The 19,375-nt window shown below is 40.9% G+C and overlaps 1 protein-coding gene across 5 annotated transcripts in view; it reads right to left on the bottom strand.

The window, feature by feature from the left end:
• The window catches only part of ATF7IP (activating transcription factor 7 interacting protein), a 101,380-nt gene that overhangs the window by 12,355 nt on the left and 69,650 nt on the right, over positions 1-19,375 (bottom strand). For all 5 annotated transcript variants that reach the window (XM_063133655.1, XM_063133654.1, XM_063133651.1 and 2 more), the window contains exons 6-12: positions 18,388-18,453; positions 16,820-16,893; positions 16,360-16,436; positions 12,577-13,230; positions 12,170-12,255; positions 6,319-6,397; positions 4,095-4,250 (exon numbers count right to left, since the gene is read on the bottom strand). In XM_063133655.1, coding sequence (XP_062989725.1) covers positions 4,095-4,250; positions 6,319-6,397; positions 12,170-12,255; positions 12,577-13,230; positions 16,360-16,436; positions 16,820-16,893; positions 18,388-18,453 — 1,192 coding nt within the window. The remainder of the gene's footprint in view (positions 1-4,094; positions 4,251-6,318; positions 6,398-12,169; positions 12,256-12,576; positions 13,231-16,359; positions 16,437-16,819; positions 16,894-18,387; positions 18,454-19,375) is intronic.

The raw sequence follows: 19,375 nt of genomic DNA on the forward strand, positions 1-19,375 counted from the left end.
GATGTTTTTGGGAATCATCCAAGTAAATATCCGGATAGTGAGATAGACAAGATGAGGGGAGTGTGTGCCGCCCTGCTTGTTCAGGTGCCACAAAACAGTTGTGTTGTCCGTAAGGATTTGAATGTGATGATTTGTAACCTCTGGTTCGAAAGCGACTAGGGCTTTCCACACCGCTAAGAGTTCCAACATGTTGATATGGTAATGTCTTTCCGATGTTGACCTTAGACCTTGGGCTCGGAGGGGGCCACAATGTGCTCCCCATCCCTTTAGAGATGCATCCGTCGTTATAGTTTTGGAATGAGGATGTGGCTGGAATGGTACACCTTGAACGAGGTTGTTTACATCCATCCGCCATAGCAGGGATAGGGCTATCTCGGGAGGGATGTGTACTCAAATGCGACAGCCGTCGGATTCGAAATTGAAGACCTCTGCTAGCCAAAGTTGCAGCGGTCTCATTTTGAGTCTGGCCCATTCGACAACTGCGACGGTAGCCGCCATGTGGCCAAGTAGTTTTTGGACCGAGTGTGCTGTAGTGTCTCTTTTGTTGAACAAGGATGTAGCCATTGTGGCAAGTTTGAAGGCTCTGTCTTGAGGAAGGTAAGCTCTGCCGACATGAGCGTCTAGCCGTGCTCTGATGAACTGGATCGTTTAGGATGGTTGTAGATTGGATTTTTCTGTGTTGATACACAGGCCTAGCGTGTGTAGAAAATGTAATGTACGGAGTATGTCGGAGTGTAGGGTCGCTTTGTCGGATGCGACAATGAACCAGTCGTCCAAGTAGGGGTAGAGTTCCAGGCCGTTGGTATGGAGGAAAGCACACACTGGTGCCATGCATTTTGTGAAGACCCTGGGGGCGGACGAGAGGCCGAACGGGAGTACACGGAATTGTAGGATGTCGGTGCCTATTGCGAAGCAAAAATATTTGCGGTAGGTCGGGTGGATGTGGATATGGAAGTATGCATCTTGAAGGTCTATGGACGCGAACCAGGTGCCCTGACGAAGAAGTGGTAGGATGGTACCGAGTGTGTTCACCCTGAACTTCTTGGTGGCAATAAACTTGTTTAGGGGTCGAAGGTCTAAGATTGGACGGAGTCCCCCATCGTGCTTGGGCACGGTGAAGTAACGAGAGAAGAATCCATTGGAGGATTGGTTGGTGTGTACCCGTTCTATGGCTCCCTTGTGTAGGAGAACAGAGGTCTCTGCCCAAAGAGTTTGGTTTGGGGGTGTTGTTTTTATAAATCCAAGAGGTGGAAGAGAAAGGAACTCGATACGATAGCTGTGTGTTACGATATTGAGAACCCAAGAGTCTGTTGTAATGTTGGCCCAGGCGTGTTGGAATTCGGAAAGCCTGTTGCCAAATATAGCCGGGATATTGATGTAGCTGTCAAAGGCGACGTCTGGGAGGCGGTTCGGTACAACCGCGAGACGGGCGTGACTTAGGAGGTTGATATTGTTTCTTTGATTGCTGCGGCTGGTATCGTGGAGTACGATCCGGATATTGCTTGTTGTAGTATGGGTTCTGTGGTCGAAACCATCGTTGTGTTTTAGATACTGACTGTTGTTGCTGTTGGCCTAATCCCATCTTTTTTGCTGTGGCTCGGGCTTTCTGTACCGAGTCCATTTGGTCGTCAGTCTTGGCATTAAAGAGACCTTCTCCATCAAATGGGAGGTCTTCAATTCTAGTTCTGGCCTCAGGGTTTAGGTCAGCTGAGCGCAGCCATGCATGGCATCTTAGATTTATGGCACCCACCATCGATTTTGCATGACAATCAGTTTGGTGTTGAGTGGCGTTCATCTGGTGGCGTGCCAGCTTTATGGCTTCTGATTGGAAGACTCTAGCCAGTTCCCGGTGGTCATCTGGAAGATGGTCGCAAAGCGAACCCACCTTTTCCCAGAGAAAAAGTTGATATCTGGACATCATGGCTTCATAATTCGAGACCTTAAGGCCAAGTGTAGAGTAGAGCTTCCTTCCAAGGGCATCTAGCTTACGACCCTCCTGGTTGACGGGTGAGGTGTGATGTTTGTGGCTTTTACTCTGCGCTGATTCCACAATGATGGAATTTGGGCGTGGGTGTGATGAAAGGAAGGTTAAATCCTTTTCCTGTACTCGGTACAGCGACTCGAGGCGTTTAGAGGTTGGGGGCAACGGAACGGAAACTGGGAGAGTGGAGTCTGTATAGATGGCATCATATACTGGGTCTTTAACCTGCTCCTCTTGTTGTTGGGCCTCGATATCGAGGCTTTGAACCATTCGGAGGACTTGGTCAGAAAATATGCCAAGGTCTTCCGAAGGAGAAGTTCCGCCTTTAGGAGCCACGTTGTCCTCTGGAGAGGGCATGGACGGGGCAGGTGATGCAACTGAGGAAGAGTCGGATTCGTAATCCTCAGGTGAGTCAGGTGAATTGCGTCTGGAGCCCGAGACAGAAGCCAGCTGGGTGTCTGGTGGTGGTAGCGGAAGCGGTTGGATTCGAAACACCGAATGGTGTTCAGAGTGGGGAATCCTAAGGGATACTCCCCTTGGCGGTACAGGAGGCGGCGGTGTTGGTTGGCGGGACCGTGATTGAATGGACATAGAGTCATATTCTGTATCGCGGTAGCGTGGCCGCTCTGGGTGATCTCTCCAGTAGTCAAAGTAGTATCTACTGGATGGATGGTAATATTCATAGAAACGGTCCCAGTCTCTGTGAGGCGATCTGGAGCGAGCATGTTGGCTGTGACGCTCTGGATGTGGGTGCGGTTCCCTTCCTCTTTCCCTCGAAAGGGAATGAGATGGTGAATGGCTACTGGTACCGTGAGTACGGTTCGGTGGCGATAGTTATCGGTGCTGAGGAGAGATGATATCGACTGGCTGATTCAGAGGAATTGGTCGGTCTGGAGAAGGGTCTCGGGATCGACCATCCTGAGCGGGAGGTCGTGGTGTCGGTGAGAACTCTCTAATTTCTCCCTCTGATGCAGTAGAAATTGGTTCAATTACCAATGGCGGCAGAGGGGACCTCACCAGTACTCGAACAGGAGACTCGAGTAGAGGGGGAAGAGATGGCGTTGTTACCACAGAAGGAAGGTGTTTAGTCTTATCCTTCTTTTTCTTCGGTGGAGCTTCTTTAGTCTTAGGTTTCTTGGCTCTTTTGGTGAGCTTTTTTGCTGCCGTTTGGGTTAGCGAATTTGCTGAAGTAGGAATAGGCTGAGGAATGTTTTGAGAAGCAGCAGCAGATGGTTGTTCGGTAGACGCCATTTTGGACGAACAAATGGGGTTGACCGATTGAAGCGCTTTTTGCCAAAGAAGAGACTTTAATCTATCGGCTCTATTTTTTCGGGCCTGTCTAGAAAAAGACATACAATGCCTGCAGGATTCAACAACGTGTGTTTCTCCAAGACAGAGGAGGCAAAGGGTGTGTCCGTCTGATGGAGGCAATTTACTGCTACATTGGACGCATTTTGTAAAAGGGGCCTTCAAGGTCCTTCTTGTTCTTTTTAGAAAGAACAAGAAAGAGAAGAAGAAGAAGAAGAAGAAGAAGAAGAAGAAGAAGAAGAAGAAGAAGAAGAAGAAGAAGAAGAAGAAGAAAGGATTATCAGCAAGTAAGTATTTTTTTCTATAGTAACTCAAATCCCGACAAGGCAACGCTGACGGCCGTCGAAGAGGAACTGAGGGAGTGGGCGGGAACACCATATATATACCACATGACGGTGGGAGAGGAGTTCCCGCCCAAAAGTTCTCAGTTATTAGAAGTCTGACTGAGGCTCCGCGCAGGCGCAGAGCCCCATTAAGTGTGAATGCACAGAGACCACGAAGAAGAATTTGCATTATATGGTGTGAAAAATCTTGCATTTCTACATTTATATGACTACCTGCAAAACCTGCATCCAGAATGCAGTTCACTGTCCTGGAATGTTTTGTCTTTTATACTACACCTTTTCTTAGCTTATTTCCACAGCAAACATAACAAGAAGGCTTACCTAGCCTCAATGTAAGAAAAATCATTGCTACCCAAAAATATGGTCAGAATGATCCCTTGAACAACCTTCCCTTCTACAGCAACGGAGCTCAACAGCAAACTTCAAAAAGCATTTCTCAGCTTAAAAAAGAGTGATGTTACCTGTGGGGAGAACATGTATGGTGGTCTGCGAAAGGCCACTTGTTGGCGCAACTGGCTGTTGGAGAGGGTTTGTCTGTACGGGTTGCAGAGCACGAGCTACAGACGGAGTTGACAGGCCCATTCCAGAAATGTTAGATTGGTTCTGTTTCTTGCCATCTGCTTACAACAACAACAAAAAATCAATATACAATTATGGACAACAAGAAGCAGGAAAAACAAGTCATGTCACAACCTTCTGCCATGCTACTCCAAATGACTTCCTAGACAATGCTTGCTGAAGTAGCGGTCTACTCCAACACAGGATCTCATTTTACCCTCTGGTGTTGTTGCTTTTGCTAAGCTTAAAGAGAAATACATCCACGAGAGGTTGCCACCTATTTCATTTTACAGAGGATCTATTGTGGAATGACAGTTATGAGCACAGTTCAAGAATCTAGTCTAGAAAATACTTCATATATATCTGAAGTCTTCAAGAAATGGAACGCTAATCTGTAAGTATTAAGCAATTCTTATATGCTTGGGTACAGCTCTTTTTAAAAAACATAATAATAATTCCTTACTGCTATGCTATATACTGGGTTTAAGACTTCGTTGGTATTTTCCTTTACCTTTGATTAGTCGAATACTATGAAAACTCTCACAAAAGCAATTCTTAGCAAAAGTTCATATGGGGAACTTTCAAAGACATCTGCTAAAACTATGGTTGCCAATACAGGATTTCATCATCAATCAGAAGAGAAGAGAAGGACAGGGGGGAAATAGAAAGTTTGCCAGATAAACAGTAGGACTCTGGAATACATCAACTAGTTTTGTCTGACTCTTACTTGTCTGACTCTTACTCTGTCCCATTTCTAGGAAACATTGAAGCTGCCTACAGTGTTATGTTCTTATTTCATCCCGTTCAATCTCTGGAACCTGACTCTAAACATCTGGAGGCAGCTGTACACATGTGCACTATATAATACATACACACACATGCATCCTTGTCTACTGTGGATAGTACTTCATGCATCTGATGAAGTGGTCTCTGGTCTATGAAAGCTTATGTCACAACAAATCTGTTAAGATTTTAAAGTGCAACAGGGCTCTTTACTGTTATATATGTCGGGGCAGGCACCCTTTTTGGGCTGTGGGCATATTGGCAATTTGATAAATTGTTCTGGGCACCATCACAAAATGGTTGTGATGGGAGGCATGCCAAAGGACAAGTAACCTCCCCAAAAGACTGATCAGGTTTGGCTGACACACTGCGGCTCATCATGCACATCAGGTTGAACATGCAGCCTATGCTTGTGGGTTGTCGTGTCATATGAACCTGATGAATGTGGGTAATTTGAGGGTTAAACAAACCTCCCATATTCATAAAACAGAATATGTTTTATGTGAAGGTAGATTATCCCATGGTGGGTTGTCATTTCATGTGAACAACCCCACTAAGTATAAGGCAGAGGTGGGGGCTGAGCGTAAACACACCAAAGAACTCCTTTGAATCCAAAGTTTTCATCACTAACAGAAGCCTATTTCACAGCAATCCCAACTGACAGTAAGAAAACATGTTATTTTATTTTTTTAAGTGTGAAGGATAGGACACCCTGGCATACCAAGAAGAGTGTAGCCTACCCTGACATGGGTATTCTAGTAATTTAAGACCAGGCACATTGGATACATCATATTATGTATCCAATGTGCAACAGGGCTCTTCAAATTCGTAAAAGGCTGTCACACAGAGGAGGGCCAGGATCTCTTCTCAATCCTCCCAGAGTGCAGGACACGGAATAACGGGCTCAAGTTACAGGAAGCCAGATTCTGGCTGGACATCAGGAAAAACTTTCTGACTGTTAGAGCAGTACGCCAATGGAACCAGTTACCTAGGGAGGTTGTGGGCTCTCTCACACTAGAGGCATTCAAGAGGCAGCTGGACAACCATCTGTCAGGGATGCTTTAGGGTGGATTCCTGCATTGAGCAGCGGGTTGGACTCGATGGCCTTGTAGGTCCCTTCCAACTCTACTATTCTATGATTCTATGATATTGCTAATACCCATGGTAGGATTACTCTGGAATACTTTAATTTAAATCTTTAAAACTAACTTACTTTAATATTACTTTCTCATGGAATTATTTTACTCAGCAAATATTTCTCATCTTCTGGCAATTAACAGCTTCACATTCATCAGCTCCAATTAGCCAAATCCCATTGTGGCTCAAGCATATATTCTCACTTACCTTGAGAAGAGCCATCATCTTCGTCATCCAGTGTAAGATCAATTACTCCTCCTGCAGCACTGCCTGTGGCTTTTCCACTCTGGAAGACAAAAACACACTTAGTTTTTATTTATGACATATCTTCTCTCCCTTCCTAACAAAGTGCTAAAAGCGGCATATAATGGTTTGAATCCAGACTAGGTTAGCCACGCTTTAGTCATGTCTCATTAGTTTCAATGGACGTACTGTGCATAAACTAGGAAACAATCCAATGATGTGGCTGACGTCTACTCCTCTGCTGCCCCACATCTGGTCCAGAGAGTCCCCCAGCCCTCCAGAACATTTTAAGGCCACAAAAGGAAGGATTTGGGCAGGTGGGAGAATTATCCCATGTATATTCTGCTGACAGAAGCAATTATGTCAGCAGAAGGATTTAACTGGATTTCACCCTTAATCAGGATCAGACCCAAAAACAAAGAAAAATCAGAATGAAATCCAGTGAACATCAGCAAACATAAAACCAGCAGACTCAACAAATCCCTGCAAACGTCTTGACAAATGGAAAATCATTTTTCTATTGGCAGAAACTGTAAAGAAGCAGGCAATCTAATTTCTCAACTGAGAGTTCAAGAGACACTGAGCAACTTAACAGAAAAGGCCCTTCTTTACTCTTTCCAAAGGCATAGCCAAAGCAGTTTGGACTAAACGTTTAAGGACGATCACACAATTCTAAAGCACTGTAACTGATAAAGCTATTATATGGTAATCTTAAAGGCGGAAGATTTTTTGAGTTAGTGACTACAAGAAACAATGGCATTTTTCAAGGTAACAAAATGCGATAGGAAAAAGTGCTAATAGTTTTGAAATGAACAGCTTTGATTAACTGTTTATAATGGTGAAACTGATTTCATAGAGGGGGAAAGCCACTAAGTTCTAATTTACTGAACATGTCAGTGGCAATCTGAAAGTGTTAAGTTATGTTGCACATAAAGTCAATCAACTGAAGGAACAGCTTATTTAGCCCCACATTTAAGAATAGCCTCTATCCATTGTCTTCTAAAGCAGGGGTGTGGAACTTCTAAAGTAGGGGTACTCTAGATGGCCATGACCCTTTCCACGCCTCAACCCTCCTGTCCCCCAAATGCCATTCATTGGGTGGTTTTCTGACTTTTCTGCAGTTTTCCTTATTCTAAAATGTTGAAATGCCACTCTTTAGGCTTAGCTACTGGTAGCAAGAGCTTTACGTTACAATAAACTGGTAATTTTTTTTCCTATTTTGGTCTCATCCCTTTTGCCTTCAATCCCACTAAGAACTTCACCAAAATCAAAATCAACCCTCAGACTGAACCAAGTTCTCCACCCCTGTTCTAAAGGGTTCTGAAATAGTTACTGCTGCAATAATCTAAGGCGTTACTAGGGTCAATGAAGCAGCCAGTTCTCCTGAGCTCAAAACCCGAGATTGAACCTGGGACTGGTTCTAAGGTGAACCTGTGCTGAGCCCTTTAAGTTCTGGGCTCTACAGCTGGGAAGTCCTATGTGTTATCCAAGAGGCTGGAATGGGGGAAAGGGGCATGTCATGGTTTAGGTACCAGGGAGACTGGACAAGATCTTTATCACACTGCTGCCTGCTCATGTGGATTTCGGGTGTTGCAGCTTGCACTCCTACTTTATCTCCTTTCCCCAACTAACTAAAATGGTTGTCATCAGGATTCAAAGCAAATGCTGGTGGAGGTCACATCTGGATCTTTTTGTGGTGAAAATTAAACCCACACTCCCGTTCCTTCATTGTATTACATTGTTCTTCTATGTTGAGCTACAGTTAGCTCACAATTCATTTTCTTCTGTGAGTTTGTTATTGTAGTGTGCACCCTTCCTTGTCCAGATGGAATCCTCCCCACTCCCCTGCAAAATACTTGTTTTCCTCACACACACCTGCAGACACTGTTCTGAACATTGTTTTCTACCAGCAGTACCAAGCATTCTGAGTAGAACATTTCCTACATATCTGAAAGGGTCATTTACATTTCATTATTTCCATTACATATTCTTATTCCCAGCAATATTGATTTCTTTTAATTAACTTTATAACCAAATATTGTTTGGAATGCATCTGTTAGTTAAATTCATCTATATGGAAGACTAACTAGTACTTTTGCATACAAGGAATCACTACTGTGAAAATATTAATTTCTTGTACTTGGTTACTTTCTCCCACTACTATAGCTAATCACTCAACTGCTAGAACAAACTGAAGCATTAGCAGCCCTGTAGTGTGAGCTATCTTAAAATAGTAGCCATCAGCAAGTTTTTTAAAACGTCTAAACTTCAGAAAGGTTTTTTTTAAATACTGTGTTTCTACTCAATCAAATGCTTTCTCAGCATCTAAAATGTTACAAAATGTTGATTAGATCTCATACTTCTCAGAACTAATATTATTATCCATGCAACTAATCGTATTGATATTTGTTAAACCTTCTGTAGACTGAGGATTTGGTTGAGCAACATTTCCACATAGAATATACAAATTGTCCAAATAAAGGCTTTAAGATTCTTATTTTATCACTGCTTTTTATCAATTCTGCCTGGAGATAATAATGCTGATGTAATTCCTGTCTCTAAGGTCTTTGGAATGTTAGCTATGTAAAGTAGGAGGGGGCGATTGTGGCAAAGCGGAAGAGGAGACAAAAAGTGAAGGAGGAGAAAAGAGAAAAGAGAAGAAAGGATGGAGGAACCAGCAGTATGATAGAGAAGGATACGGTCTGCATTTCAACGAAGAGTTGCACCTCCACACAGGGACAAAGTAACTAAGGACTAGAGAACTGGAATAAACACTGTCAATTATTTCAGCTATTCAACAAAAAAACTACCCAGCATAACGCACCTATTAATATCTAAGAAAAATTACCATATTTCTTCGATTGTAAGACACCATCGATTGTAAGACGCACACTAATTTCAGTACCACCAACAGAAAAAAAACACACCTAAACCATACCCGCGATTCTAAGACGCACCCCATTTTTAGAGATGTTTATATGGGGGGAAAAGTGCGTCTTAGAATTGAAGAAATAGGGTAAGTAAATTTTGTATCAAATAAATAGAATTTTCATGATGTTACGCTTACTCCGGTCAAGGAAGCTCGTAGCCTTGGCTTTATATTTGACTCCTCGCTCTCCTTTATTCCTCATATTGAGGCAGTAGCTAAATCTTGTCGATTTTTCCTGTATAATATTGCCAGGATTCGATCATTTTTGTCTGTCTCTTCCGCCAAGACGCTTGTTCATGCACTGGTTATTTCACGGTTGGACTACTGCAACCTTCTTCTCTCTGGCCTTCCTTCTTCTCACATCAGTCCGTTGGTTTCTGTTCACCACTCTGCCGCAAAGATCATCTTCCTGACTCGCCGCTCTGACCATGTTACTCCGCTTCTGAAATCTCTTCATTGGCTTCCAATTCACTTCAGAATCCAATATAAACTTCTCCTGTTAACCTTCAAAGCTTTTCACGGTCTAGCTCCTTCCTATCTCTCCTCTCTCATCTCACACTATTGCCCCGCTCGTGCTCTTCGCTCCTCTGATGCCATGTTTCTCGCCTGCCCAAGGGCCTCTACTTCCCTTGCTCGGCTCCGTCCATTTTCTTCTGCTGCCCCTTATGCCTGGAACGCTCTTCCAGAACATTTGAGAACTACAACTTCAATCGCAGCTTTTAAAGCTCAACTAAAAACTTTTCTTTTTCCCAAAGCTTTTAAAACTTGATGTTGTTCTGACTTTATACTGTTAGTTTTACCCTACCCTGTGCCTGCTTACCCTACCCTGTGCCTGTTTGCATTCTCTTCCCCTCCTTATTGTTTTACTATGATTTTATTAGATTGTAAGCCTATGCGGCAGAGTCTTGCTATTTACTGTTTTACTCTGTACAGCACCATGTACATTGATGGTGCTATGTAAATAAATAATAATAATAATAATAATAACATCCCAAAATAAATTAAATGTAAACTGAACTAAATAGATGAGATAGTACATAAGATCAGAATATGACATATTCAATTATGGACAACGGAAACAAGAAGCAGGAAAAACAAGTCATGTCACATTTTTTTTTGTTAAACTAAACTTTAATGTTCAAAATGAAGGGGCCACTCTATCTATTTAAATGCATTCTCAGCAACTAGAAAAATGAAGGAGGTGTTGCTTTTTAATGTGTAATATTTGTTCATTTTAGTGCTATCCTGTTAGTTTTGACTAACCTAGCTTAACAGCATTTTATATAATTTAGGATTCAACTAAATCACTCTGGCAAAACTCTCACCAATATTTTTACAATGAGTATAATAAAGACTGTACCATTTTAATTTGAGTAGGCTCTTGTTCTTTATAAATTAAGCACAGCCTTTACCTTCCCACAATTTAGGATGAACATCCCACGTGCATAACGTTTTATAATAAACTGCAGTGAAGCTGGCTAGTCTAATCGTTTTATTTCTTTTTCTTGGTCTGAAATCTTTGGTATATCTAACTCTGAATGGAAGAAATCCATGCACTGATAAATTGCAACATTGCCAGGGTACAACCCAGTCAAAGTTAAGGACTTTGAAGTCCCACTGATCTTAACTGGACAGTATTTTTATTGCTTTAGTATTTCTACTGAAGTCAATAGAACTTAAAGGTGCTTAACCTGGCTGAATCATTCCCATCCTTGCATATAAAACGCTGTATAATTTTCATGAAGCAGTTTGAGAAACTTTTTATGTTTCATTTCTTATCAACTTCTTATCAACTTCATTTCTTATCAACAATATTAGTTTTTCCCTACCCTGTGCCTGCTTACCCTTCCCTGTACCTGTTGGCATTCTCTTCCCCTCCTTATTGTTTTACTATGATTTTATTAGATTGTAAGCCTATGCGGCAGAGTCTTGCTATTTACTGTTTTACTCTGTACAGCACCATGTACATTGATGGTGCTATATAAATAAATAATAATAATAATAATAATAATAACTTTGCTTATCACCTTTCTCAAAGTATCTATCTCACTTGTTTTTCTGACCACGTGGCTGCTTCAAACTCACTCTGCCAGTGATTGTCTTAAAAACACCCTTCATCTCAAAAGGCAGAAAAGAAAGAATGTATACAACAGTAGACTAAACTTTTTCTGTGCATTGCTTCCCAGGTATGAGGATAGAAACAGAGAAGACTGAAATAAAATTTAGGACTGACTGTACTCTAAATAAAGCACCTACTAACAAAAGACTGATTCACATTTTATGCAGTAAGTGTACAGCGGTGCGTATACACCATGGGGTTTTGCTCTGAAACTAGTACGTGTGTTAAAAAGACTCATGTCTCCAAACACTAGTTGTCATAACTAGCCATAGCTTTTCAATACATGGTCACCATTGTTTACAGATCGATCTCTGTAGATCATATGGCTAACGTATCTGCCATGTAAGATGTGAACTGGGCATTAGAGGAACAGGGAGGGTCTTATATCCAACCAGGGTTAGTACTTCCCAAGCTTTAAAGACATGTACCTTTACAAAGTGAGAAACCTCCTATTTGATAGGCAGATGAATCCCTGTGCATTTCCAGGATGATCCTTTGCCTGCCCCCCAAGAAGGGCTGATGGAGAGAATGGTTGGTTTTGTGCAACTACTGGCAGATATTGCTTTAGCAATCTCCCCAAAACTATGTCACATAGTTGCTTATATAATTATTTAGTAAGACTCTTTTCTATTTAACGTTTTGAAAGAAATGGTAAATTATGAATACACCACTTGATTTGCTGAATTGGGAAAAAGAAACTAGGTCAGATTTGTATTTCTGTGGATAGCACTTTAGATATGTAGAAAGATGAATAAAAGCCAACCTACCTGTGAGGCAACCTCAGCTGCTTTCTTGTTTGCTGAAACATCTGTTGGTGGCATTGGAGGTGGTAGCAACCTGGATGTCTGACTCTCTGAGCGGGGCAAGAAACAACTTCATTATATTGTCTAATTAAATGAATGTGCTTTATATCACATATATTTAATTTAAGAACAATGAGTGCCAACTCTCTGAGAGCTACAAATTGGAGGTATTTTCTAGTTTAATTCCAATATTTTCACTAGAATATTTCAATTATTAGCAGCAGATCAGTACCAATCACTTATGGTGAAGAGAATTCTAGCATGAAACACTCAAATTCAGGTTTCTTTAAAATCAACATATTCCTCTTATAGTAGAGAACAATTAATTATCTACATGAACAATTCAAGTACAGTGGGCATATATAACTTACCAATTCTAGGTACGGCTGTGGAACTTGTTTCAGACAGAGCTGTATTGCTGAAGGCCGACAAAGGGATCTTCATTTGTATGGAATTCCTATTGGTAGGAGGAGTATACACCCCTGTAGTATTTACAGTAGCCAAAGTAGTCCTTGCGGCTTGTGCAACAGGATGTGCTGTTGAGACAGCCTGCACAGCTAGAGTTGTCCCTATTGAGCAGCCAACACTGGCTGGAGAGTTCCTTTGAATGCTAGAACTAGGTACAGAAGGGGTGTTGTTTGGTTTTGCTGAATTAGCTGACGACAGAGACAATGGAGTTTTGGTTAGGTTACCAACATTAGATTGGCTTTGTACAGGTATAAATTCAACACTTCCCGATTGCTGGTTAGTAACCAAAGTACCAGTATGGCCTTGTAGGAGCTGAGGCTGGGAGGACATTGCAACAGGTACGTGTAATATTACTGGCAAGGATTGCAATGAAACAGACATTGGTTGTGTGTTGCCACCAGCCACCTGGCTAGTGCCAACTACTGTTGCTGTATTAGCTGTAGGAAGCACAGACGTTGTCAAGGAGCCAGAAGTCAATGGTGCAGAGGTGACTGGAGTTTGTGGTTTGGGATGTACACTGACTGGTGCCTGAGGAGTAGTAATAGTAGTAGCAGACACTACAAAAATGTAAAAGATAAATGTTTTAAAATTCTGTACCAAATGAGCCATTTCAGTTAACACAGCAAGAAAATAAGATATGCAATATTAAATTATTATTTCGTCATGGTAACCAACACTTATATGGCACTATTTTTTTTTATTCATAACATATGCTATGTCAAGTCTGAATCAACAGGGTTGGCCAAGACATTTTGCTGCCAACAAATAGCAGTAGCTGCAGCTCTCACCCCCCACCCCCAGCCAACTGCCTAAATCAATCTGCATAGTACCCAAGGCCAGCCAAGCTATTTTGGCACCTGATGCAGAAAACTCCACAAACACCTCTCCCCTTCCCTAAGAAATACTAATACATTAAATACATAACGATTTGTTGCCTATTCATGATACCCTCACTCTGCCTAATGATAGGGCCAGCCAGCCTGTGAATCAGGCTATGGTTTTCATTCTATTTCAAGCCTGTATAGAATATAAAGCAGAAGTTGTGATTAAAATGAAAAGGCAGTCCTCTTTGGAATTCACTCTTTAAAATACTCATTTGTACTTAACACATTATTGTGAAACCGAAGCTATTTTAATGCTTGGCATTTAAAAAAATGGATGAATCAGCTTTATAGATACCAAGTGCCTTTTATCAGCTTGACTGATATAACAGCTAAACTCATAGCTGGAAAGTAGATATCTAGCAGCTCTCATTCATATTCTGATGACTTTCAGGTTAGACTGCTGTAATGAACTCTTTGTGGGGCTGCCTTTGAAGATGGTTCAAAAACTTTAGCAAGTGCAAAACGTTACTGCTTAAGGTGACAGTATCATGTTTCACCTGTTTTAGTGCATCTGGACTGCCCACCAATTTATATCAGGACTAATTCAAAGTGCTGGTTTTGCCATAAATGGCTTGAGCTTCAATTATATTTGGGAAGGTGCTCCCCTGTGTAAAGCTGCTCAGCATCTAAAACCTACCAACAATGCCGTGCTAAATATTCCACCCTATATAAAGATTAAGTTGATCTCTATGAAAAACAGAGTCTTCTCCACTGCATCCCTGCAGCTCTGAAATGCCACACATGAGAATATGATCTTCCAGTTCTTGCTGTTCCATTGAAAGCAAATCAAGTCCTTTCTTTTTCAAAAAGCTTTCAACGGAACTCTCGATTCTCTTCTTTTGCTATGTCTTTGCTCAATTATTAGGTACACCTTAATTTATTTTGGTTTTATATTTTTATCTTGTTGTACACGGCTTTGAAATATGTTTAAAATATAATTGTCAGGGGACCCGTGGGCACATTTGGGAAATTTGAGAAACTGCTGGAGGTGCCACCACAACATAGATCACAAAGTGGCTCCCATGGAGGATGTGGCTAGTCACATAATAGCAGTGGGTGGGTGGGTGGGGGGTAGTCAAGAGGTGGGGCAGGAAAAGAAATAGTGGAGTTAGAGGCTAAGAGCGGGGATGGAAAGAATTGCTTCCTAGCCCACCCAATCTTTTTCTGTCCACACAAACCTTTCACCTTTGCTCTCTCTCTCCATTCCCAGCTGCTAGCCTTGCTAAACCACTACCCCAACCTCTTTCCTTGCCCTTTAAAATACTACATATCTAGCAAATGGCATAGCTTCCATTTCAGAGGAGATTTTCTGTCACTACACAAGCTATGAATTCCCTTGATAGCTTCCATCTGCCAGGAACCAAGAGAAATTATCTCTCCCATTCTCACCTCTACTTTTCTGTGTTAGAACAATCTTCATGGCTAATCCTTCGCTATGTACATACTGACTGGCCATGCTAACAAGGTAGCATGAAAGTCCATCAGTAAGGCATGGGTTACATATCTTACTGATTGGGTGATCCTCATTCCTGTCAGCCCATCCCGTGAAATTTCCATGAGTAAAGTTGAGGCTGATACTGTTTTGAAATTGTCACCTTTGGGGACAAGCCTTTACCATTTCAGAATTCACTGGTGATTTGCATAACATGCATGTAAGTTTTAAAATGGGTGGTGGCAGAAGATAATTCTGAATCTATTGGTAGAGCTCTGTTTGATTTTCAGTAGATTGGCAAGGATTTCTGACTTCTATTTGTGTAGCAATAGCAACATAATGATCCCACTACCCTAAATTATACAGCTGAAATGAAGAAAACTTGGAATAACCAGGAGTGGATTTGTGTGTAGAAGGACTATGAGCTCTGTTCAGTTCTGGTATTCAAAACAAATTCCTGGGCTCAGAATTCTTTCAATTCTAAGTGCATGACTTTTGCACTAAAGTTTAGTTGGTGAATCTTAGAGGAGTTTTGGTACTAAGCAAACTAGATCCTGTAAACCTGCACAGCTATTTGGGAAGTACCTGTTTTCTTTTCTTTTTAATACTACCCAATTCTTCCTCTTTCTGTACACTTAATTTTAATAAAACGTCTTCATTGGAATCTGGGTTTCACTGTGTAGTATAGTAACCCAAGAATAATTCCTTTCACGTGCTAAGACTGCTATATGCTTTTGTTAGAGAGAAGCAAGGAGACAACAGATTGGACTCTGCCCACCACTGATAGTGTACAGATTGTGGAGCCCTCACCACAATTCTAGGGTTGAAGAGGCAACAACAAGTAAGTTGGAGTGTACTGCACTACAGGACAGGTAGTGCTCTAGTTTTCTACAGGTGCTTCTATGGAAAGACATCTTCAAAATATTAAAGTTGTAGCTCTACATTTTTAAACCACATTGTTCAGTGTAAAACAAGGGTGAGTAACTTGTAGCCTTCAAAACGTTTTTGCCCACAATTCCCACTATACCTCACCATTGACTATGCCAGCTAGGGATGATGGGAGTTGTAGGCTGAAACATCTGGAGAGCCACAAGTTGCCCACCCTGGTATAATGTAAAAACTGACATTTGGTGCCATCATTGGACTTAAATAGGAGAGTGGTATCTGCTAAAATATATATATATATATATATATATATATATATATATATATATGTGTGTGTGTGTGTGTGTGTGTGTGTGTGTGTGTGTGTGTGTGTGTGGTTGGCATCTGACAGATTTATACTATGACTTTTTTAACCATTTCAATTTTTTAAAACAAATACAAGAAAAAAAGTCAAATATATCTCTGAGATGGAAAAAGAGTTTTACCTGTAGTCACAGGGGATTGAAAAGTGTCTCCTACATTTCTCTTGGACTCCAGCATCTGTCTCACTGTGCCGGCATTTCTATGGAATGAAGATTCATGTTAGCTGTACCAATCAAAGGAGATGTAGCAATGAGCAGTACAGGAGTCCAGAGAAAAACTATTTTTAATTCTACATCATTTATTACTATCCACTTATTCTAGCACTTTGTTCCCCATATTTATATATAATATTTTAAGCTGAATTCCTAAAAAGTATAGAACAAAACTATTCATGGCTCTAAGAATTCATATTCTACAGTAGGGATTACTTTTCCTGAACACATGAGAATTGATAAAAACAGTTTTTAACAGCAGAAGAGAAAGTAGGGCACAATATTTAAGAAATGAAAAATAGGTTAGTTCCCAAACTATATTGCATTTTTATTGCAGCATTTGTCATTCAAAGCACAACTCAGAGCTTACCGATAAACCACGCTGTTGAGACTGCCTGTGTCACCCATTGCTTTTCCTGGAGAATGGGGTGTGTTTTGTAGATTCTACAAAGTGACATAAGCGAAAATGAGACCTATGTTCTAAAAGCCATATTCCATACATGATCATTCTGTCTACTAGGCATACTCTTCTGCTTTTAGAAACTCCTAAACTTATTCTGTTGCTTTGTAAGCACGTTCATGACGTAAGTGTGGTGTGAGAGCCAGTGTGGTATAGTGGCTAAAGTGTTGGACTGGGAGTCAGGAGATCCAGGTTCTAGTCCCCACCTGGCCATGGAAACCCACTGGGTGACTTTGGGCCAGTCACCGACTCTCAGCCCAACCTACCTCACAGGGTTGTTGTTGTGAGGATAAAATGGAGAGGAGGATTATGTTCCTTATGAGGAAAAAACGCGGGATATAAATGCATTAATAACTTTTTCTCTCTCTCCTCCTTGTTGATCCGATATATAGGCGCTGGCATTATAATCTTGGTTTTTGATGCTGTATTGGTTCAGCAAGGTAGTATACAACTAGACTCAGGAGTAACTTGCAGGTGCAAAACGCAGACAAGAGATGGCACTGGAATTGTCATACTTTGTGTTAGGAAGTATGCACACCCACTGAAACCTTCACTGATTAAGACAAGGATGCTGAACTTCATTCGGCCTGAAAGCAGAATTGCATTTTGGAGAAGCTCTAGGAAGCCACATTCCAGTAGAGGCAGGACCAAAGGCAAAAGACTGATTACTGCCAGCAACTAAGCCTTAGGAGAGGCATTCAAGTCTTTTAGACTGGGGAAAACTGCACAAAAGCCAAGAAATCACCAAGGGATTGGTAGTCAAGGGAAAGGGCCCCCAGAGGGTCAGATTGGGATTAAGAAGTTCCTAAGACTTACTACAGTGTTTATATTCTACTCTAGTTGGAAACCCCCAAAATATTCTGCCTCTTTTAGAGAATATTTCCTAAATGGCTTGGGACCCAAATATCTCTGTTCCAGCCTTCCTGTGACTTAAGATCATTACAGAAGGATCTTCTCTACACATTTTGGGTGCATTGTGTCAACAAGGAAGAGAGCCTTCTTGGTTGTGTTGCCCCAACTGTGGAATACCCTTCCCACATAGGTGCAAATGGCACCAATGTTGCAGTTGTTTCAGCGCCAGCTCAAAACATTTCTGTTTACCAAAGCATTTTAATGGATTGATTTTGTCTGTTCTGTTGTATTTGCTTTATTTATCATGATGTGGAAGTTTTAAGTGATTTTACTATATTATAATTATTGTAATTTATATTTTATACATTGCCCTTGTATCTGCAAGAACGAAGGGCTGTTTTAAAAAGTGTAAATAAATAAATAAGAGAGATTAAAGTGTTTCCAGTAGCTTTACTAAGTTAACACACAAACTCCTCCCCACACAAAGAATGCAGTCCTGTGATTCTGTCACGAGTGTTTTTCATGAGAGATAAGATATCATTTGAACAAAGCCCAACATGATCACCAAGAAAATTATTTCATTCTAAATAGTATATCAACAAAATAATTAAAAGCTCTATACTTACTTCTGTTCTTTTCTTTGAGTCCTCTCTGGCGGCTCCAAAACGTTTTGTCAATCTTGCAATTTTAGCCTCAAAATAAGGGAAAAGAAGGCAGGGAAATCAGATATGACTGCAATAAGTTTAGTTCAGTTTAATGTGCTGATATGTCTATGGGCAATGAAGAAGAGAACAAAACAACGAGAACAAAACTCGAATTCCCACAATATAGATAAATACAATTTCTCATTTACAATTGTTATGGAAAATAATTTATTACTGATAAGGAACTGAAGCCTTCCTTATTATAGGCCAGTACTGAGGCTACCTAAAAAGGATGGAGCAGCAATTATTCCTAATGTCCTGATAAAGCAAGCAGCTTACTTAGTAGCAATTAAATGTCTCACAAACTTTTCACCAGACAGCGACTGTCCCCATATGGTACTTGCCTTTTATACTTTGCAAAAGTGCGAAGTAGGGAAAGCATGTTTTAATTCACAGCGTATCTTATCCATGATTGGCTTTACAATATTTGTAGTGTAACTTATCCATGATTGGATTTATAATATTAAGGCCATTGCAAACTAGGATTACATATTGCTGTCATATTTTTGGTAATCTATTTTCTTCTGGGTGTCTTATTTGTAACCCATATTCAATTGTCACAATACAGGCTTTCACAGCCAAGGGGCTTTGTTAATTCCTGAGACAGGATGTTGGCACTCCCAAGATTTATTTAAATTTATAAATTAAATTAGCCTCTTTACCACTATAGCCTGAGGCTATAGTGGTAAGGTAAAATAGAAATATAATTAAAACGTCTCATAAAGCCAAAAAACCCCAAGGAGCTTCCCCCTACTCCCCACACTATACAATAAAAATTTAGAGCGGCATTAAAATTAAAGTGTGACAAAACATTATACAGCATTAAAAGCCTAATGGAACACAATGGTCTTTACTGCCCTTGTGAAGGCAAATAAGGAAGCGGCCAATTTCACCACCTTTGGGCAGGCCA

This window comes from Elgaria multicarinata, chromosome 9 (genome assembly GCF_023053635.1).
Source record: "Elgaria multicarinata webbii isolate HBS135686 ecotype San Diego chromosome 9, rElgMul1.1.pri, whole genome shotgun sequence".
Lineage (NCBI taxonomy): Eukaryota > Metazoa > Chordata > Lepidosauria > Squamata > Anguidae > Elgaria > Elgaria multicarinata.